The 18,408-nt window shown below is 46.2% G+C and overlaps 1 protein-coding gene across 1 annotated transcript; it reads right to left on the bottom strand.

Annotated features, from left to right (window-relative positions):
- Positions 1-1,809: 1,809 nt before the first annotated feature.
- ZSWIM3 (zinc finger SWIM-type containing 3) lies at positions 1,810-18,163 on the bottom strand. The gene is made up of 2 exons (XM_079719830.1): positions 18,006-18,163; positions 1,810-4,196 (listed from the first exon to the last, which is right to left on the bottom strand). Exons 1-2 carry the CDS (start codon positions 18,158-18,160, stop codon positions 2,279-2,281), a joined length of 2,073 nt encoding a protein of 690 aa, XP_079575956.1. The 5' UTR covers positions 18,161-18,163; the 3' UTR covers positions 1,810-2,278.
- Positions 18,164-18,408: the final 245 nt, after the last annotated feature.

Raw genomic sequence — 18,408 nt, 5'->3', positions numbered from 1 at the left:
TTATATTTACAAGTTACTTCTTGGCCTCCATTCTTTCATTGGTCCTGGTATATACAAGAGAACTGCAATTGCCCCAACCTTGCTGGGTGATCTTGGGCAAGTCAGTGACCTCTCTGAGCTTCAATCCCTTCAACCATAAAACGGGGTTAACAAATGTTCATAGTCTCTTCTCCCTCTACGTAAATCCCTCTATTAACTGCAATACTATGTTCACATGTTTCCTCTATTTAGCCCCCAAACCGGGTTACTGTCTCCATTTTACAGATGAGGAACTGAGGCTGAAAGAGGTTAAGTGACGTGCCCACCATTACTCTATAAGTAGCTGGCAGCTGAGTCTTTGGCTCGGGATTCTGGCTGCTTTCCACGGTACCTGAGGTTCACAAACCAGAGACGGAGAGAGGATGTGGCCTCTGACCTCTCACCTCTAACCCGGGTGGGAGGATGTGGATGTCTGACGTTCCCATTCGGAGTCTGGCCGGAGCCAGAAGAGAAGTCAACCTCCCACCCCTTTGGGAGCTGTGTCATGGTGACTGCGGTCTCCAGCTGCCTCACACCTCCACCCCTTCAGAAATTACTCACCCACAACTTGGCTCCGTCGCCATTTCTCCCTATTTGACCTTGCCTCTGACTCTGACTGACCTCTGGGCTCACCAAACGCGGCGCCAGCTTCGCCGTGACTCTAGCCAATGGCCTGAGGAATTCACTTCCGGTCTTTGGCGTGCCGACCAACCGTAGCCCGACGACTCGTGGGCGGGTGCCGTTACCAGAGTTACGAGGGGCCCGGCTGGCGGCAACCAATGAAAGCCTGAAGACACTAGCATCCTGGCGAGTCTGAGCACTGAGGCTGAAACTTTGGAGCCTCACGTGTGGGAAGAGCACAGGAAGGGTGCGTTACTATGGAAACTCCCTCCGAAGCCAAAAAAAGAAAAAATAAATAGCAGTGTTTCACGGATTTTTTTCTTTTCTGGTCAAATTACAAAACCCCAGGAGGGTAGGAAGGGGTGACTATGTAATGAATGGTACAGCGTCTTCTGCCTTATGGGGAAACTGAGGGCCAGGTCTCAAATTCTGCCTCTCCAACAGGGGTCAAGGGGTCCAACTCTTGGAATTAAAGAGACCCAGATCTTGAGAGAGCTGAACTCCGGTGTTGCCCAGCCCAACCCCCTCCAGTAGTTTGCAGTCGAGCTCCAGCACAGCGCTGTGACTGTTAAGGTCATCTTTTGACCTCGGTTCCCCTGAAGATGGCTCTTGGAAAGCTGGGTGGCTACCAGGCTTTAGGTGATTAAGACTGCAAACTACCAACAACAAAAGTCTGTGTTGGTGCTTAAAACTGCATCGAATCTAGAGGGTAAATTAGAATTAGAAAAGGCCAACACACTAATTTTTACAGATGAGGAAACTGGGGTCAAAGAAATTAGGGACTTGCCCACAGTCTCCCAGCAAGTTGAGGGCAGTCAAGTCTCAGACCCACATTTCTTCCCTCCCAATCTATCTGGCTTCTTCCTGCTAGAATATGAGGCAGCCTGAAATCAATGTTGTAGGCTTGGTTGCAGGAAGAGGGTGAAGGAGCCGATTGCTACTCATTGAATCCGAGGCGTCCGGCTCCATTTGGTTCCACAACCCCCATCCGATTGCTACTCATTGAATCTGAGGCGTCCGGCTCCATTTGGTTCCACAGCCCCCATCCGATTGCTACGCATTGAATCTGAGGCGTCCGGCTCCATTTGGTTCCACAACCCCCATCCGATTCCTTCCCTGTTCAGGCAGAACGCATTTCCCCTGCTTCTTTGATTTTATTTAAAAAACAAAAACAAAACGAAAACTTTAATATGAATAAAAATAGGTACAAATAACAAATTCTTTGTAAAGAGCAGCAACAGCCAAGGATCACCCTCCTTCCTTTTGTCCCTGAAACCAGGCTCTTCTATCAGGTCCATTTTATCTCACCCTAACCTGGGGCAGGGTTTCATCTCTATGTAGTGAATAAGATCTAAATTCAGGGGTTGAGGGAGAACGAGGGACGACCCTTCAGCATGGAGATAACTTTGGCCTTGAACAATGAATAAGGCTCCCGAGGAAAATCAAAGGTAGGGCAGAAAAGGTAGATTCAAAGGACTGTCACACAGTGGGGTTCTTCTTCTTCCTGTTGGAACAATTTTCCTTACCCTACCTAGGAAGACGTTGGTTAAAACGCTGACACCTAGCATGTCCTGCCTGCTTTGAGCTCTCAGACTTCCAGGGAGGGTGGTCTGCGGCCCACTGCGCCAGTGCAGGTGCTTCAATCGAGAATTGTGGCTCCAGGAGGAGCGAGTCCCTCCCCTTCCTCCTGCTTTCCCCAGAGGAAAGGGAGGCGGCCCACGTCCTTGAAGTCCCCCGGCTGCTGACTGGGCTCAGGAGGCTGGCAGGAGGCCGCCCAGATGTCCACAATCTTGCGCAAGGTGGAACAGCGCTCCTCCAGCTCTGGTCCCTCACTCTGCATCAGTAGGTTTGCGAGCTCCCTGCTTAGGTCCTGAATCATGTCATTCCGTCCTTTCTCCCCTGGCTGGCCTGCGTCCGGCATCAGGACAGGGTCCCGGAGCTCCCCGCTGGGCCCGAGGAGGTGCTGGTACCTCTTCTGCCACCGGCGGCACACCATGGCTTCGCCCACGGGCCTCTGGCTGGTGTGCAGCAGGGCCAAAATGTGCCGGCATGGCAGGTGGTACCGCTGTTGAAAGGAGCAGCTGCAGCTGCAGCCGTCCTTGCTCGCCTGGTGGGAGTCCTCTAGCAGCTGCACGTCCACGGAGCAGCCAGCCACGTCCACCAGGTGCGTGGAGTTCTGCACCACCGCCCACTCATTGTGGCACAGCTTGTAGGCCAGATCGGAGCCACTCTGGAGTAAGGAGTCTAGCATGCCGCCCTGGGAGGGCTGCCCCTGGGGCTGCTGCTGCGGCACCTGCTGCGGCTCTGGCTGTGCCTCTTGCATGGGCAGCCTGCTGAAGCTCCCTCCGCAGATTCCAGAAGCCTTCTTGGACTTTGGTGCCTTGCTTGCTGACCGGGCTCTCTTTAACCTGGGGGGAGCAGTGGGCAAGTTCTTCAAGCCTTTGGTGTTAAAGAAGTCTATGTAATCCACAAAGCGGAGGACGCAGTCCAGCAGGGACTGCTGTTCCCGGAAGAGGCTCGACACCTTGCTGGTGACGACGTCCAGGCTGTCCATGTACGTGTTACAGGCGTGCAGGCCCTTCCTGACGTGCATGTACCACAGCAGTTCACAGGAGAACCAGTGGGCCTGAAGGAAGCTGAAGAGCTGCTCACTGAGCAGGACTTGGGACATCTGGCAGAGATTTTGCAGGCTGGCCTCAGAAGTGACAAACACGGCCTCCCGCAGGGCTTCTTTCATGAGCCTTTTAAAGGATGGATCTGCTGAACTACGATGCAACTTCTTCTCCAAGAGTCGGGTCGTGTGATAGATGGAGAGGAGGATGCGGGCAGCAGGGAAGATCTCCTGCAGGATGGCTCGATGAGGGAAGGACGGGTCCACGAAGACCACCTTGACCTTGGGCCAATCTGAGTTGAACTCTGTAAAGATGCTCAGCATCTTGGCCACGGAGGTGGCTGTCTCGGCCTTGAGCACCGCAAAGTGTACCACTCGCCCCTCTCGTTCCTTGCTCTCCACCAAGAAAGCGTAGAGGATGTGGCCCTGGGCATTCTCCACCCGGTGCAGCAAGAGATTCTCAGGGAAGCGAATGAAGAGGTCGCTCATCTTGCTGCTCTGGAAGCTGAGCCTGTCTAGGTCTTGGCTGCTGCCCACACTGAAGGAGGCCATGGAACCCACATCCACCTTAAGAAAGTTCTTCATCACTTTGGCTATCTTGGCCAGGTCAGAAGGAGTGATGCCCTCCTGCTCTGGCTTTGAGGGTGTTTGGACCTTATCTAAGCGAAATGATGGCTCAAACAGGGACTTCTCAGCTGTGCCAAGGTCTTTGTTGATCGTGGGCTGTGCAGGCTGGAGTTTCTTCTGAGATTTGCCAGTGGCATCTCCTCTAGGACCCGCGGTTTTGGAGTCAACGTGTATATGCTGTGTGTTGAGTTCACTGATAAATAGTCTATCCAGTTTCTCATTGTACTGCAGGAGCAAGTATGCTGGGCACATAGCCGCCGCTGCTGTTCTCTTCCTGTTTGACTGGGTCCGAATACAGACAAATTTCACCTGCACATATCTAGGGAAGGCAGAGGTGAAAATGAAAAAGGTGCTGACCACCCTCTTTCTCTTACAAGTCAACGCCCTGCAGGGACTTATAGCGGCTGATACATTTCCGGGAGACCACAGTGCAATACAGGATGTAGGAAAGGTTTACGTTTTCTCTCCAGTCCCAAAGTATTCAGGTCTTTCTTCAAGACCCCATCCAACTAAAACACCCTTCATGTTCATCTACAGAAGTTCTAAGCCCCAACTCCTTTTATTTACTCTCATTTTCCCATCTGTAGTTGTCAACAATTCGATCTGAGGCAAAGATACAAGGGAAAATAGATAAGAGGCAGCAGCAGAGCTGGTTACTCACTGTTTAAAGTGGCCCCTTCATTCCTGCCTTTAGGGAGCCATTGCCTCCTCTGCCTTCTCCTCTAGGCAGCAAAAACAAAAGAGGCCTCAGGGGTTAGGGTGTATCTGGGATCTGGGTTCACCGTTGACTTAAAGGAAAATGTCCACATCCTAAGAGAGTGAGAACCCCTGGGCTAGATGATCTTTAGGATCCTGCTAGCTTTGCCATTCTAGGCTGAAAGTGCTGATTCAAAGGAGAACAGTAATTAAATTGAATATCTGCTCTTTTCCCCTTCCTATCCTCATTCAACGCATGCTTCAAGGCCCAAATCAGGCCCCACCTTCTCCAGGAAACCTTTATGGAGGCCCTCAAGCCACAGTAATTGCTCCTTACTTCAGATTCATAGCATTTATTGAAAGGAAAAGGCTTAGCAGATTTTCTGGGTAACGGTAGTGGTTAAACAGTGGATATGCTGGAAGCTGACTCTCTGGATTTGAATCCAGGCTCTACCACTCCGAAGCTGTTTGACCTTGGGCAAGTTACTTCACCTCTCTGTGTGCAGAGTAACTGCACAACTCCTCATCATAAAATGAAACTAATTAGGGTTGTTATGAGAATTAAATAAACCACAGACATAAGATTTAGCCCAGAGCCTGGTTCAGCCTTTCATTTATTCTAAATAAAAGTCACCTACTGTTACTAACAGCTCCTAAGCCTTGTGACCTTTTCTTGGGCATTTATGCAGTGTCTTTCCAATTGGATGGGGTTGTTTTCAAGTGGCTAGAGCAAGTCCGTCCTCAGTGTATTCCAAGCACCTAACACCACTGCTGCTCCTTCAGCAGATGCTTGTCAAAGATGTGATGGATGAATGACTCAGGGACCACAGGTGGGCGGGACGGGTCACACCCCTGCCTCCTCAGACAGTGTCCTAACCGGAAGATTGGGGAAGCGGGGGAAAAAATCTCAGCCCCTGGCATGACATGACACAGCCTGGGCATCTCACCAACCCCCTTCCAAACACTCTGGCCCAGCTGGTCCTGTTTGCTCATCCTGTGGGGCAAGCTTAGAAAAATAGGATGTCACGCCTGAAATAACAGGGCGGAGGGGCCTGAGGCTGAAAATGCCTGCACTTGTGGTGTCAGGGCGGCAACACCGTCCCCAGCTCAGAGAGCAGCCCAGTAGTACGGCAAGGCCAGCGAGGGGTGACCGCGGTGCAGCCTCTGCCTAACTCTTCCGCCTGTCTTCCACTGCCCCAACTGTCTTGTTTTATTGTACCCTAGAAAGACAAACTGTCTACTACTTCCCATGTTCACTACACTGTGTCTCACCTCTATGCCTTTGCTCGGGTTGTCTTTCTGTCTGGAATGGCCTACCTATCTGTCTTCATCTCAGAGCTAACTCATCCTTCAGGACTACGTGCAACTACCATCTTTCCTAGGATGCCTCCCCCAAGCCCTCAGATTGGGCCCTACCCTTCTGCTGGCTCAACATCTTAGCATAGATCTTAGCTCATCACTTTATATTGACTTTATGTGTTCATAGTATATGCTTGTTAACCTATCTTTTTTTCCAAAAAAAAGATACTGGTGAGTGCCAACCATAAAGCTCTTTCCACCTTTCCTGGTTCTATTAATGATTGCACCTCCCAGGGTGGAGACATGGGCATTCTTTTTAATTCCTCTTTCTCCATGTCTATATCTAGTGTGGTAAGTCTTTTAAATTCTTTCTTCCCACTATTACATATATTAAGGATTATTATATGCCAGGCTACATGTAAGCCCCTTACACGCATCCTTTTACACTAAGAAAAGGGTTCTATCATCCACATTTTACAGATGAGGCAACAGGCTTAAAGAGCTTCTCAAGGATGAAAATCTGAGATTTAATCCTCCAGCTAAAACTGGACGACCTGGGATATGAACTAAGCCTGCTTGGCTATAGTCTATGTAGTTAACCATTATGCTGCCTGTCTTCTTTCAAAATACTTCTCCCTCTCTGAATTCTCATTTTTACCCTCCTCAACTTGACCCTCAATGCTTTGATTGTTCAGGTTCAATAACTTCCTTAAAGATCTCTAAACATACTGTCCTTGTTTGGTGCATGACGTGCACCATGCACGTCAAACTTAAAGCTACTAGGTTAAAGCCTCTGTTATTTTTTCCTGCTTCCCTTAATCTTTTTTAATTTTAATTTTTAAATTTTTTGGCTGCGCCATGCAGCTTGCAGGATCTTAGTTCCCTGACCAGGGATTGAACCCGGGCCCTCAGCACTGAAAGTGCCAAGTCCTAACTACCGGACCGCCAGGGAATTCCCCTGCTTCCCTTAATCTCTGGTATTGAGTATAATTTACACACAGTGAAATACACAAATCTTTTGTAAGAATTCTTTGAGCACTGTAGTAATTTTAATCTGTATTTATTTCTATCTCCCAGGTGAAAGCATAGACTCTCTTCAAGACAGGGATGGGGTTTTACACTTTTCTGAATCTCCCTTAGTGCTTACATCCAAGTGTGCTCAGCCAGGATCTGGAAGAAGGGAGTCAGCCAGTCTTGCTTCCTTTCAATGTACTCTGTACATGTTTATTTCCTCTACCTGGACTGTGCCCCCCGTGTACTCCCAGTGCCTGGCACTGCACCTGGCACAGACTAGGTGTTCTGAACACACATCCTGAATGAACATTAAATGAGTGATTGCATGACACAGAAAATTCTCCTTTTAACATGAGTAGCACATTAGGAAGATCACTGGGAGAGTTCTGTCAGGTGACTTGGCTTCTATCCCAGCACTATTACTAACTATAACTTTGGACAAGTCCTTTGTTTAATTTCAAACATTTACTAAGTCCCACTATGTACCAAACACTATACTAGTGGCTCAGAAGGCTACAGAGACAAATTAGATAGTCTCTACTCTCAAAGTCTAGTGAGCAGAGAGATTATTACACAGGTGGCCAGTAAAGCCAAAACTAAGTGAATGGTTAAATAGAGGTACAAGCAATATACCTATAATTGAATAAAGAGTGATTTATCCTGACTATAGGGATTGGAACAGATCTAAAGCTTTTGATTAATTTCACATAAGATTTGGTTCCTTGTTGCATGTAAATTGCACCTTGAGCAATGAACAGAATTTTTACAGGTGGAGTCAAGCCATTTTAGACAACATAACCTGAGTTAGGAACAAGACTCTGGAGCCAGAAGATGTGAGTTTAAATTTCAGCTTTACCACTTAGCTATGTGAACTTGGACAAGTCACTTCACTTCCTCTCAGTCTCCAATTCTTTTTTTTTTTCTTTTTTTTTTTTTTTGTGGTACGCGGGCCTCTCACTGTTGTGGCCTCTCCCGTTGTGAAGCACAGGCTCCAGACGCGCAGGCTCAGCGGCCATGGCTCATGGGCCCAGCCGCTCCACGGCATGTGGGATCTTCCCGGACAGGGGCACGAACCCGGTCCCCTGCATTGGCAGGCGGACTCTTAACCACTGTGCCACCAGGGAAGCCCTCAGCCTCCAATTCTTATCTATAAATATAGAAATAACAAGAGTACTGATCTATGAATAATCAGTACCTGATCCAAGAATAATCGGTACCACTAAAAGTGAATTCATTTAAAAGGCTGTGGCAGACAGAGAAAGATAACTACTGTATGATATCACTTATATGTGGAATCTAAAAAATACAACAAACTAGTGAATATAACAAAAAAGAAGTAGACTCACAGACGTAGGGAACAGACTAGTGGTTAACAGTGGGGAGAGGGAAGCAGGGAGGGAAAATATAGGGGGTAGGGGATTAACTGGTACAAACTATTATGTATAAATAAGCTACAAGGATATATTGTACAACATGGGGAATATAGCCAATATTTTATAATAAGTATAAAAGGAGTAAAACCTTTGAAAATTGTAAATCACTGTATTGTACACCTGTAACTTATATAATATTGTACATCAACTATTCTTCAATTAAAAAAAAAATAGGCTGTAGTAGGATTGGTTGGTGGCCAACCCAACATCCCTTAGCCCCCTCCTTCCTTCCTTCCTAACTGAAGGCCGATTACGTTCGGGTTGCCATTCCTCTCCCACATAGCTAAGTGCTTCGGGGCTACTCTAAGCTAATTAAGGTAATCTCATTAGGAATGGCCATGGATACTGGCCCGATTCTGCACAAAGAAACATGATAGGAAATCTGCAAGAAACCAAGGCAGGCTTTTTTTTCTGGATGTGACTCCTACATTTGTGCCATGTGGCGAGCCATCCTGAGGGCAAAGCTGAGACCTGAGGATGGCAGAGTGGAAGAAGGGAAAAGCCTGGGCCGCTGAAACAATCACCTTCTCTGGGCTAAGAAATAAAGCATTTTGAGTCAGGGTTTTCGGTTAATGACAGCCAAAAAACCTTCGCCAGAAACCACATTTCACAGGAAATTAGTGGGAAAAAAAGATTTGAGCAATCTTTAAAAAAATGAGATGAAAATTATGAAAATATTATATTTAACGAAATTTAAGTTATAATGGCAGCTATCTGCCAATTCTTAGAATAATCAAAGAACCACTTAAAGCATCAACTTTTTTCTTGGTATATCTCCCCCAAACACTCTGCAATATGTAAGGGTCAATTTTACCAAAATATTCCTGGGCTTTTTCATGTTTCCCAGGGGCCTCATTTAATTTTTTGCTATGCAAATCCTTTGCTTTTCACATCTGTACGTATCATTGTCCTGCTGATTTCCCTTCTCCATTTGTCAACTGGCATAAGGCTGCAGGTGATGTAAGGATTTCTCTATCATTACTTTCAGGGACTTCACCAAGTCCTACAGCTCTTGGAAGATGTGCAATTTCAGTTTGCAATCAGTTTTATTTGCATTGTGTAATTCTTATGTTTACCACATCTATTCATTTGCCAGAAACTCACTACCATAGATGTTGATGGAACCGGTAGGATAAGCAGGAAGGAATGACTAAGTAGTGACTAATTTTAAAAGTGGCTAGTTTGTTAGCAAGACTTGTGCTTTCCTACAGAGCCTTGTGATAGTGATACATGGAAAAATGAAAACTCAGATAACAAGGGCTTAGTTCAAAGAGTGTGATGAGAATTAAACAAACCAATGTCTGTAAAGCTCTCAGCAGAGTGTCTGGAACATGTTCCAAAAAAGTACTCAAGAAAGGTAGCTATTAAACTGAACAGCAATGAGATAGACATTGGAATACTTCACGGTTTGAAGACTATCAATCCCCCAAAGACATAACAAAAAGAAAAACACAATAGCCATATGTAAAAATATGGGAAGGGAAACTGGGCATAAAATCACAGAATCTCCCAGTCGACTGGGACTTTGGGTCATTTAGTAGTACCTCCCACAACACATTTTTCTGACTCTTAAAAATACAGGGGCTTGAACTTCCCTGGTGGCGCAGCGGTTAAGAATCCGCCTGCCAGGGACTTCCCTGGTAGCGCAGTGATTAAGAATCCGCCTGCCAATGCAGGGGACACGGGTTCAATCGCTGGTCTAATCGCTGGTCCGGGAAGATCCCACATGCCGCGGAGCAACTAAGCCCGTGCGCCACAACTACTGAGGCTGCACTCTAGAGTCCGCAAGCCACAACTACTGAAGCCCATGCGCCTAGAGCCCGTGCTCCGCAACAAGAGAAGCCAACGCAATGAGAAGCCCGCACACCGCAACGAAGAGTAGCCCCTGCTCGCCGCAACTACAGAAAGCCCGCAGGCAGCAATGAAGACCCAATGCAGCCAAATTAATTAACTAATTAATTAATTAAATTTTAAAAAAATACCGGGTCTTCCCTGGTGATCCAGTGGGTAAGACTGCACGCCCTATGCAGGGGGCCCGGGTTCCATCCCTGGTCGGGGAACTAGATCCTGCATGCCGCAAATAAGAAGCCCTCATGCTGCAACGAAGATCCTGCATGCCGCAACTAAGACGCAAGGCAGCCTAAATAAATAAATAAATATAAATAAATAAATAAATAAATATTTATTTATTTATTTATTTATTTATTTAAGAAAAAAAAAAAAACCTACTACTTTCCATCATGTACTACAGTTATGACTTTGGCAAATATTTACTTAGCACTATGCTTCAGCAACTACATGTATTTTATTTAATCTTCACCACATCCTTCTCATTTTACAGAGGATGAAACTGTCACGGAGATTAAAAGTCTTGCCCAAGGTCAGGGTTAAAGCCTGTCTTTCTTTTTTTTGTTCTTTTATATATATATATATTATTATTATTATTATTTAATTTTTGGCTGTGTTGGGTCTTTGTTGCCGTGCACGGGCTTTCTCTAGTTGCCATGAGCAGGGGCTACTCTTCGTTGCGGTGCGCGGGCTTCTCGTTGCGGTGGCTTCTCTTGTTGCGGAGCACAGGTTCTAGACGCGCTGGCTTCAGTAGTTGTGGCTCGCAGGCTCTAGAGCGCAGGCTCAGTAGTTGTAGCGCACGGGCTTAGTTGCCCCGCGGCATGTGGGATCTTCCTGGACCAGGGCTCGAACTCATGTTCCCTGCATTGACAGGCAGATTCTTAACCACTGTGCCACCAGGGAAGCCTGTCTTTCTGACTTCAGAGTTCTCACTTTTTAAACTGATACGCCAGCTTCTCCTGAACTTCAAGGAATTGCGAACCCTCTTTACATCTCCCATAGCCACTCCTGTAACCTCTGCATTAGTATTTTCAAATGGTTTATTTTTTTGGCCCCACTGCATGGCATGTGGGATCTTAGATCTCCGACCAGGGAAGTGCGGAGTCTTAACCACTGGACTTCCAAGGAAGTCCCCTCAAATGGTTTTCTTTAACTCAGCTCACTTTATTTAATAAGGATCTTTATGTTTAGATATTAACATAAATACTTAATATTAAAATCATCTCACCTGACCACCAGTAGTTGCGGGAAACACTGTGCTCTGCTGAATTACCCCCTGAAGACTTTTCCCCCACCTGCCCTCCGGTCCCACAAGAGAAGAGCTCATTCCACACATCCGTACATCACTCAAAAAGCCCAAGTCAGTGTGCTCTGCACAGAGCTGGTATCCAACACATGATCCAAGAAGATCCTTTACAACATCCCACCAAGCAGTCACCCCTCTGTGCTAAAGGCCTGAGCTGCAGACATTATCATCCTCAAGGGCAGAGCCCACACTTTACTCATCTTTTTACCCCAGCTCAACGCCTGGGGGTAAACCTGTTTACCTCTTACTAGAAGTCTGTTGAATGAATCAATACTGGAATGCTGTTACAACCCAGTGGTTAAGGACGGGACTTAAGAGCCCTGGCAATAAACAGGCTCGGTCTGACCTTCAGTTCTAACACCTTGAAGCTTTCTTATAGTTTCTTGAAATCTTACCCCACTCCCTGCTTCTACCTGCCCACTCCTTTCTGCCCATTCTCATTTTTCTTGGCTGTAACTGTATGAAAAATTCGGACTTCCCTGGCTCCCAGCAGGTGATTTTGGGCGGGAGGGTGCTTTTTTTATTACAGGTTCTCTTATTACTTTCCTCTTCCAAGTCTTGACTACCTCAGGCCCTGCCCCTGGCCTTGCCTTTACTGTATCCAGCCTCTCTCCTCCCTTTTGCTCAAGAATGTGGAATCGGGCTTCCCTGGTGGCGCAGTGGTTAAGAATCCGCCTGCCAATGCCGGGGAAACTGGTTCGAGCCCTGGTCTGGGAAGATCCCACATGCCGCGGAGCAACTAAGCCCATGTGCCACAGCTACTGAGCCTGCCCTCTACAGCCCGCGAGCCACAACTACTGAAGCCCGCACACCTAGAGCCCATGCTCCACAACAAGAGAAGCCACTGCAATGAGAAGCCCACGCGCTGCAACGAAGAGTAGCCCTCGCTCACTGCAACTAGAGAAAGCCCGCGTGCAGCAACGAAGATCCAACACAGCCAAAAATAATAAATAAAATAAATTTATTTTAAAAAAAAAGAATGTGGAACCAGGAGGTAACAGCCTTCAAAGAGTTACATAATGAAACTCTGAGCCTTAACATAAAGCAGAAAGGCAGAACTTTCAGTCCTCTTAACATTCAACTTCTCCTGGCTGTTTCCCCATCTGCACAAAAATATTATTGTAATGGCAATACTATTTATGGAATATTTTCTATGTACTAGGCCCTGCGGTACACATTTTACATGTATTAACTCATTTAATGGAAATAAAACCTACTTCTGACAAGGAGATTCAGAGGACCAAGTCAGATAATGAGGTGAATGTGCTTTGTAAACTATGGCTGTTTTCTCCTCATCAAGAGTCTACACTGGTATTAAATGTCAGCCAACACCCCGACTCTACCCACCAGACTACAGGTCCCTGTCATTCGCCACCTGGCACTCTAGACTTTTTCTTTGGCACTCTTACTACTATTTTATTTTATTTATTTTTATTTTTTGGTTGCATTGCACAGCTTTCAGGATCTTAGTTCCCTGACCAGAAATTAAACCCAGGCCTTTGGCAGTGAAAGCACGGAGTTCTAACCACTGGACTGCCAGGAATTCCCTTTTACTACTATTTTAAAGAAATCATTATTTCTGTGATTAGAGTTTAATATTTGTCTCCCTGACTGGAGGGGAAGCTCCATGAGGGCAGGGACTCAATTTATCTTTTCAACACTGTGTCTCAGACACTAGCATGGAGAAAGTTTTCAGCTAACGATTGGTAAAAATCAATGAATTAAAGGGCTCATACAATGGAATAAGTGATGTGGAGTAATCTCCAAAATACACTGACAAGTGAGAAAAGCAAAGGTGCAGAAATGATGTATATAAATAGTATGCAGCCACCTCTGTTAAAAAAAAAAAGGATGGGGCTTCCCTGGTGGCACAGTGGTTGAAAGTCCGCCTGCCAATGCAGGGGACACAGGTTCGTGCCCTGGTCCAGGAAGATTCCACATGCCGCGGAGCGGCTAGGCCCGTGAGCCATGGCCGCTGAGCCTGCGCGTCTGGAGCCTGTGCTCCACAATGGGAGAGGCCACAACAGTGAGGGGTCCGCGTACCGCAAAAAAAAAAAAAAAAAAGGATGCATATGTACACACAAGATATGTTTGTTCAGCTCATGCAGCTCAATATTAAAAAAGCAAACAACCCAATCAAAAAATGGGCAGAAGACCTAAATAGACATTTCTCCAAAGAAGACATACAGATGGCCAAGAAGCACATGAAAAGCTGCTCAGCATCACTAATTATTAGAGAAATTCAAGTCAAAACTACAATGAGGTATCACCTCACACCAGTTAGAATGGGCATCATCAGATAATCTACAAACAACAAATGCTGGAGAGGGTGTGGAGAAAAGGGAACCCTCTTGCAGTGTTGGTGGGAATGTAAATTGATACAGCCACTATGGAGAACAGTATGGAGGTTCCTTAAAAAACTAAAAATAGAATTACCATATGACCCAGCAATCCCACTACTGGGCATACTACCCTGAGAAAACCATAATTCAAAAAGACACATGCACCCCAATGTTCATTGCAGCACTATTTACAATAGCCAGGTCATGGAAGCAACCTAAATGCCCATCGATAGACGAATGGATAAAGAAGATGTGGTACATATGTACAATGGAATATTACTCAGCCATAAAAAGGAACGAAATTGGGTCATTTGTAGAGACGTGGAGGGATCTAGAGACTGTCATACAGAGTGAAGTAAGCCAGAAAAAGAAAAACAAATATCGTATATTAACGCATATATGTGGAACCTAGAAAAATGGTACAGATGAACCGGTTTGCAAGGCAGAAATTGAGACACAGATTGGTTGTAGAGAACAAATGTATGGACACCAAGGGGGAAAAGTGGCAGGGGGTGGTGGTGGTGGGATGAATTGGGAGATTGGGATTGACATATATACACTAATATGTATAAAATGGATAACTAATAAGAACCTGCTGTATAAAATAATAAAATTAAGTTAAAAAAAGAGATATGTTTGTTCAGGCTCACGGCTATCTCAAGAAGATAAGAGTGGTTGTCTCTAGATAACACAGTGGAAGGGACACTGACTTTTAGACCCTTTGATGTAATTTGAAATTTTTAAAAAATTAAATGACTATATTGACCACTCAAAAACAAATCCATTTTTTAAATTGTTCAGCCTGCAAAAACAAAAATAAAACCAATCCGAACCTCTAATCTGTTAGCTGAGTCCCTTCCATTCTCTTTCGCACTGCTCCAGCATAAATCTTTCTTCCAGCCAAGCAGGTCTCCTCACTGCCTTCCAAGTACAGCACGTTAATATCTGCACTAGCTCACACACCATTTCTCCATCCAGGATGTTAACCTTCCTGTGATAGGCAGAATGGTCCCCCAAAGACGTCCACCTCCTAATCTCTAAAACCTGTGAATATGTTAGGTTACATGGCAAAGGGAATTAAGATTGCAGATGGAATCAAGGTTGCTAATTAGCTGATTTTTTAAAGGTAAATTATCCTAGATTATCTGCACAGAGTCCAAAAAAAATGGAAGAGGGAGGCAGAAGGGGAGCCAGAGAGGGAGATGGGACGAAGCAGGGTCAGAGTGATGTGATGTGAGGACTCCACCAACCACTGTTGGCTTTGAAGATGGAGGCAGGGGACCATGAGTCAAGGAGTGTGGGCAGCTTCTAGAAGCTGGAAAAGACTCGGAAACAGATTCTCCTCTAGGGACTACAGAAAGAAATGCAGCTCTGCTGACACCCTGGTTTTAGCCCAGTCAGATCTGTGCCTGACTTCTAACCTACAGAACAGTAAGATACTAAATTTCTGTTGTTAAAACCACTGTGTTTGTGATAATTTGTTAGAGCAGCAAATACACCTCCTGACACCTCCCCATCTATGGAGCCCAGCTCAAGCCTCCCTTTCTCACTTGCTTCCCTAGCCCACTGTGATTTTTCTGAGTCCCTGCAGCACCAGTTTAGCTGAATTACACATTTAACACTTGATGATTCATTCATTCAACAATTACTTAAGGCCTGCTATGGGACAAGTCCTGTGTTAGACCCTGGAGACGATCCACCTGAAGGGTGTTTACATGTGATTATGAGGTGTCTGGACTAGATTCTATGCAAGCAGCATGGTGTTAATCAGTGAGAATGCAAAAAATAGTAAACCAGAGTCCCTCCCTGGAAGAGCTCAGCAAACCAGGGAAACCTCTGTAAACTGTGTTCCTTAACAATGTGCAAATAACTGTAACAGGCGCTGTCAGAACATAGAGCAGGAGCATTTAACCTAATCTTCAGGGAGTTAAGAAAGGCTTCCTGGAAATTATGCTAATAACTGAAGGAAAAGTAACAATTAGCTGAGACAGAGTTTTCCACAAGTAGCCCAAAATGACCTCAGATTATACAAGAATATTTAATAGTTATTTAGAAATATATACTATCTTTTTGCCACTATACTGTTACTTCTTATATACTATTGCTTGGATTGGTTCTAAAGTTCCTTTGAATATTAGAAGAATTTCAAGAAAACTGTTAAGTAAATTGTAGTTCAGGATATATAGTACAGAGAGGATAGTATAAAAAACAACTAATGTTTGAGGAAAAGGGAGCTAAGATAAGTGGATGGGCAAGGTTATTCTAATCAGCAGACGTGGTAAGTGCAAGGACCAGGAAGCTGTGGGCTTGGGACAGGAGCTGAATGTGGAGTAAGACCCAGTGTAGATGGAGCACATGGTGCAAGATGGGGAGGTCAGAAGGGTCAGATGGTCTGGCCAGCCAGCTTAGTAATAGTCCTGGACTTAATCATGAGGGCAACGGGAGGCTACTGCACTTTATCTGGACTGTAAGCAGTTTGAAAACAGGGCATTTTTTGGTATTCTTTGGCTGCTTAGAAGGATGCTACCGGCAGAGATCAAAGTCCAAACACCTCACAATGGTACTTACAGACCTTTTACATAAACTGCAACTGACACAGTCTCCTGTCAAGGATGGCATCCCACACTGTTTCTCCAACATGCCACCTTCTTTGACAGATCTGTGCCCTCGCTCCACAGCTCCTTCTGGTCAAACCCCTCTGTGATACTTGATATTAACCATTGAGCTTCTACACTAGCCCTGTGCCTTCATTCACAACGCAGCAGAAACCATTACTTCCAGTGCGAAGCCTTTCCCTTTCTTCCCAGGCATCTGTCACTTCTGTACATCTCTTTTAAAGCATTTATCACATACTAGTTGGTTTACCTAAGTCCAACTCTATGCCACCTCAAGCTCTTTGAGGGCAGGTTTAGTTACTTATTCATCTTTATGTTAGCTGTACCCAGCACAGCACTGGACTTCAGAGTATGGGAAAAAAACACAGCCTGCCTGTTTAGAGAGTGAGCTTTGGCCAAATGCCTCAACCCAGAGGTTTCAAACTCAGATATACTTTGACTCGCTGAGCTGGCCTATAGAGTGTGTGATTACATTTGAATTGCTTTTTTAAAAAAAGTGGACACATTCGCATAAAGCCTGGATTGCTGACTCCACTTGTCCCAAATCTGGGAACACTGGATCTTCATTTTCACATGGCAGCCATCAGCTGGAGTTAATTGGCCTGCTCGCCATTTTGCCCAGTTCACACTTCTGTTCTCCCTAGCACAAACACCTGGTGTTGGTTATTTCATCATTCCTTTCTGTATAGTTAAATTAAAAGTTAAATTTTCTTACACTGGGCTGTTTCACCTGAGTCCTTAAGGCAATTGAGTTTTCAACCCTTAGCGTAGCCTCCAAGTTTCTTTTCTCATCTGCCAAATGGAAAAAATAACATTTGCCTATAATTTTCAATACAGCCCTGTGGGGTAAAGCGTACAGAATAGAGAACGCTGCCTGGGACATGGGAAGTGTTTGAAAAACGGTTGTAAATCTCAGGAGCTCAAGAACCATTTACAGAACGAACAAACGAATGAATGAATGAACAAACTACCCAATAAATGACCAGTGTTACTGCTTTGTAAAGAGAAGACTGATGAAGAAAATTCTCGCCAAGGCGTTTTTATCTATTTGTGAAGGCCATACTTTGTGTCTGGGATACGGCAGGTGCTCAAAAAAAATGGGACAAACTGCAGCTATTATGAATTCCATAAAAGCTGTGAATGAAGGCGTGAGTGAGCGAAGGTGAAGCGGGTGGTCAAAAAGCGATGCCTGGGCTTCCCTGGTGGCGCAGTGGTTGAGAGTCCGCCTGCCGATGCAGGGGATACGGGTTCGTGCCCCGGTCCGGGAAGATCCCACATGCCGCGGAGCGGCTGGGCCCGTGAGCCATGGCCGCTGAGCCTGCGCGTCCAGAGCCTGTGCTCCGCAACGGGAGAGGCCACAACAGTGAGAGGCCCGCGTACCGAAAAAAAAAAAAAAAAAGCGTTGCCTATGGAGCCTTTGCGCTTTTCACCAGACACACAGCAGGTGCTCAATAAGTGCCTGTGGAATCCTCAAAGAACAGGGGCCCAGCTGCACTCCCTCCTCCTCCAGGCCGCCCTCCTGGGGACCATCCGGCCTCCTCCCCACCCTCCTGCCCCGCCCCCGCCCCCCCTTACAGGATGTCCTCGCGGATGGAGGTGCCATGGTTGAGGTTGTGGAAGCGGACGGAGACGCAATCCCTGAGAATGAAGGAGCACCTGTTCTCCTTTTTGTAGGCGCTGAAGCACTCCTTGAAGTCCTCGTAGGTCTTGAAGCAGCTGCCTAGCTCCATGGCCGCCCCCTCTGCCCACACCAGGGGCTGCACCAAGATAAACACCAGGGGTCAGAGGTCACCTCTGAGGGTCTACCGGCTGGCGTGGGCCCAGGATGCCTTAAGGGTGGGCCCCTATTGGGTGGCCTGTTAACAGAGCTCAGGAGAACCCCTCGGCCTGAGAGGGTTACCGTGAGTTGGGGGGCGTCTTTGCTCTCTGACAGAGGGGAAATGACACTCAGCCCTTATTATCCAGTCCCGGGGCTCCG

The sequence above is a fragment of the Hyperoodon ampullatus genome (genome assembly GCF_949752795.1).
Source record: "Hyperoodon ampullatus genome assembly, chromosome: 14".
NCBI lineage: Eukaryota > Metazoa > Chordata > Mammalia > Artiodactyla > Ziphiidae > Hyperoodon > Hyperoodon ampullatus.
This window is presented reverse-complemented; position numbering and strand designations above follow the sequence as displayed.

Bases quoted from the DNA above. Each gene is read 5' to 3' on its own strand.
- ZSWIM3 (XM_079719830.1), bottom strand. From the start codon at position 18,160: ATGGAGCTAGGCAGCTGCTTCAAGACCTACGAGGACTTCAAGGAGTGC. The intron at 4,197-18,005 runs GTAAGGGGGGGC...TGCCTTCCCTAG, and splicing joins TCCATCCGCGAGGACATCCT to ATATGTGCAGGTGAAATTTG.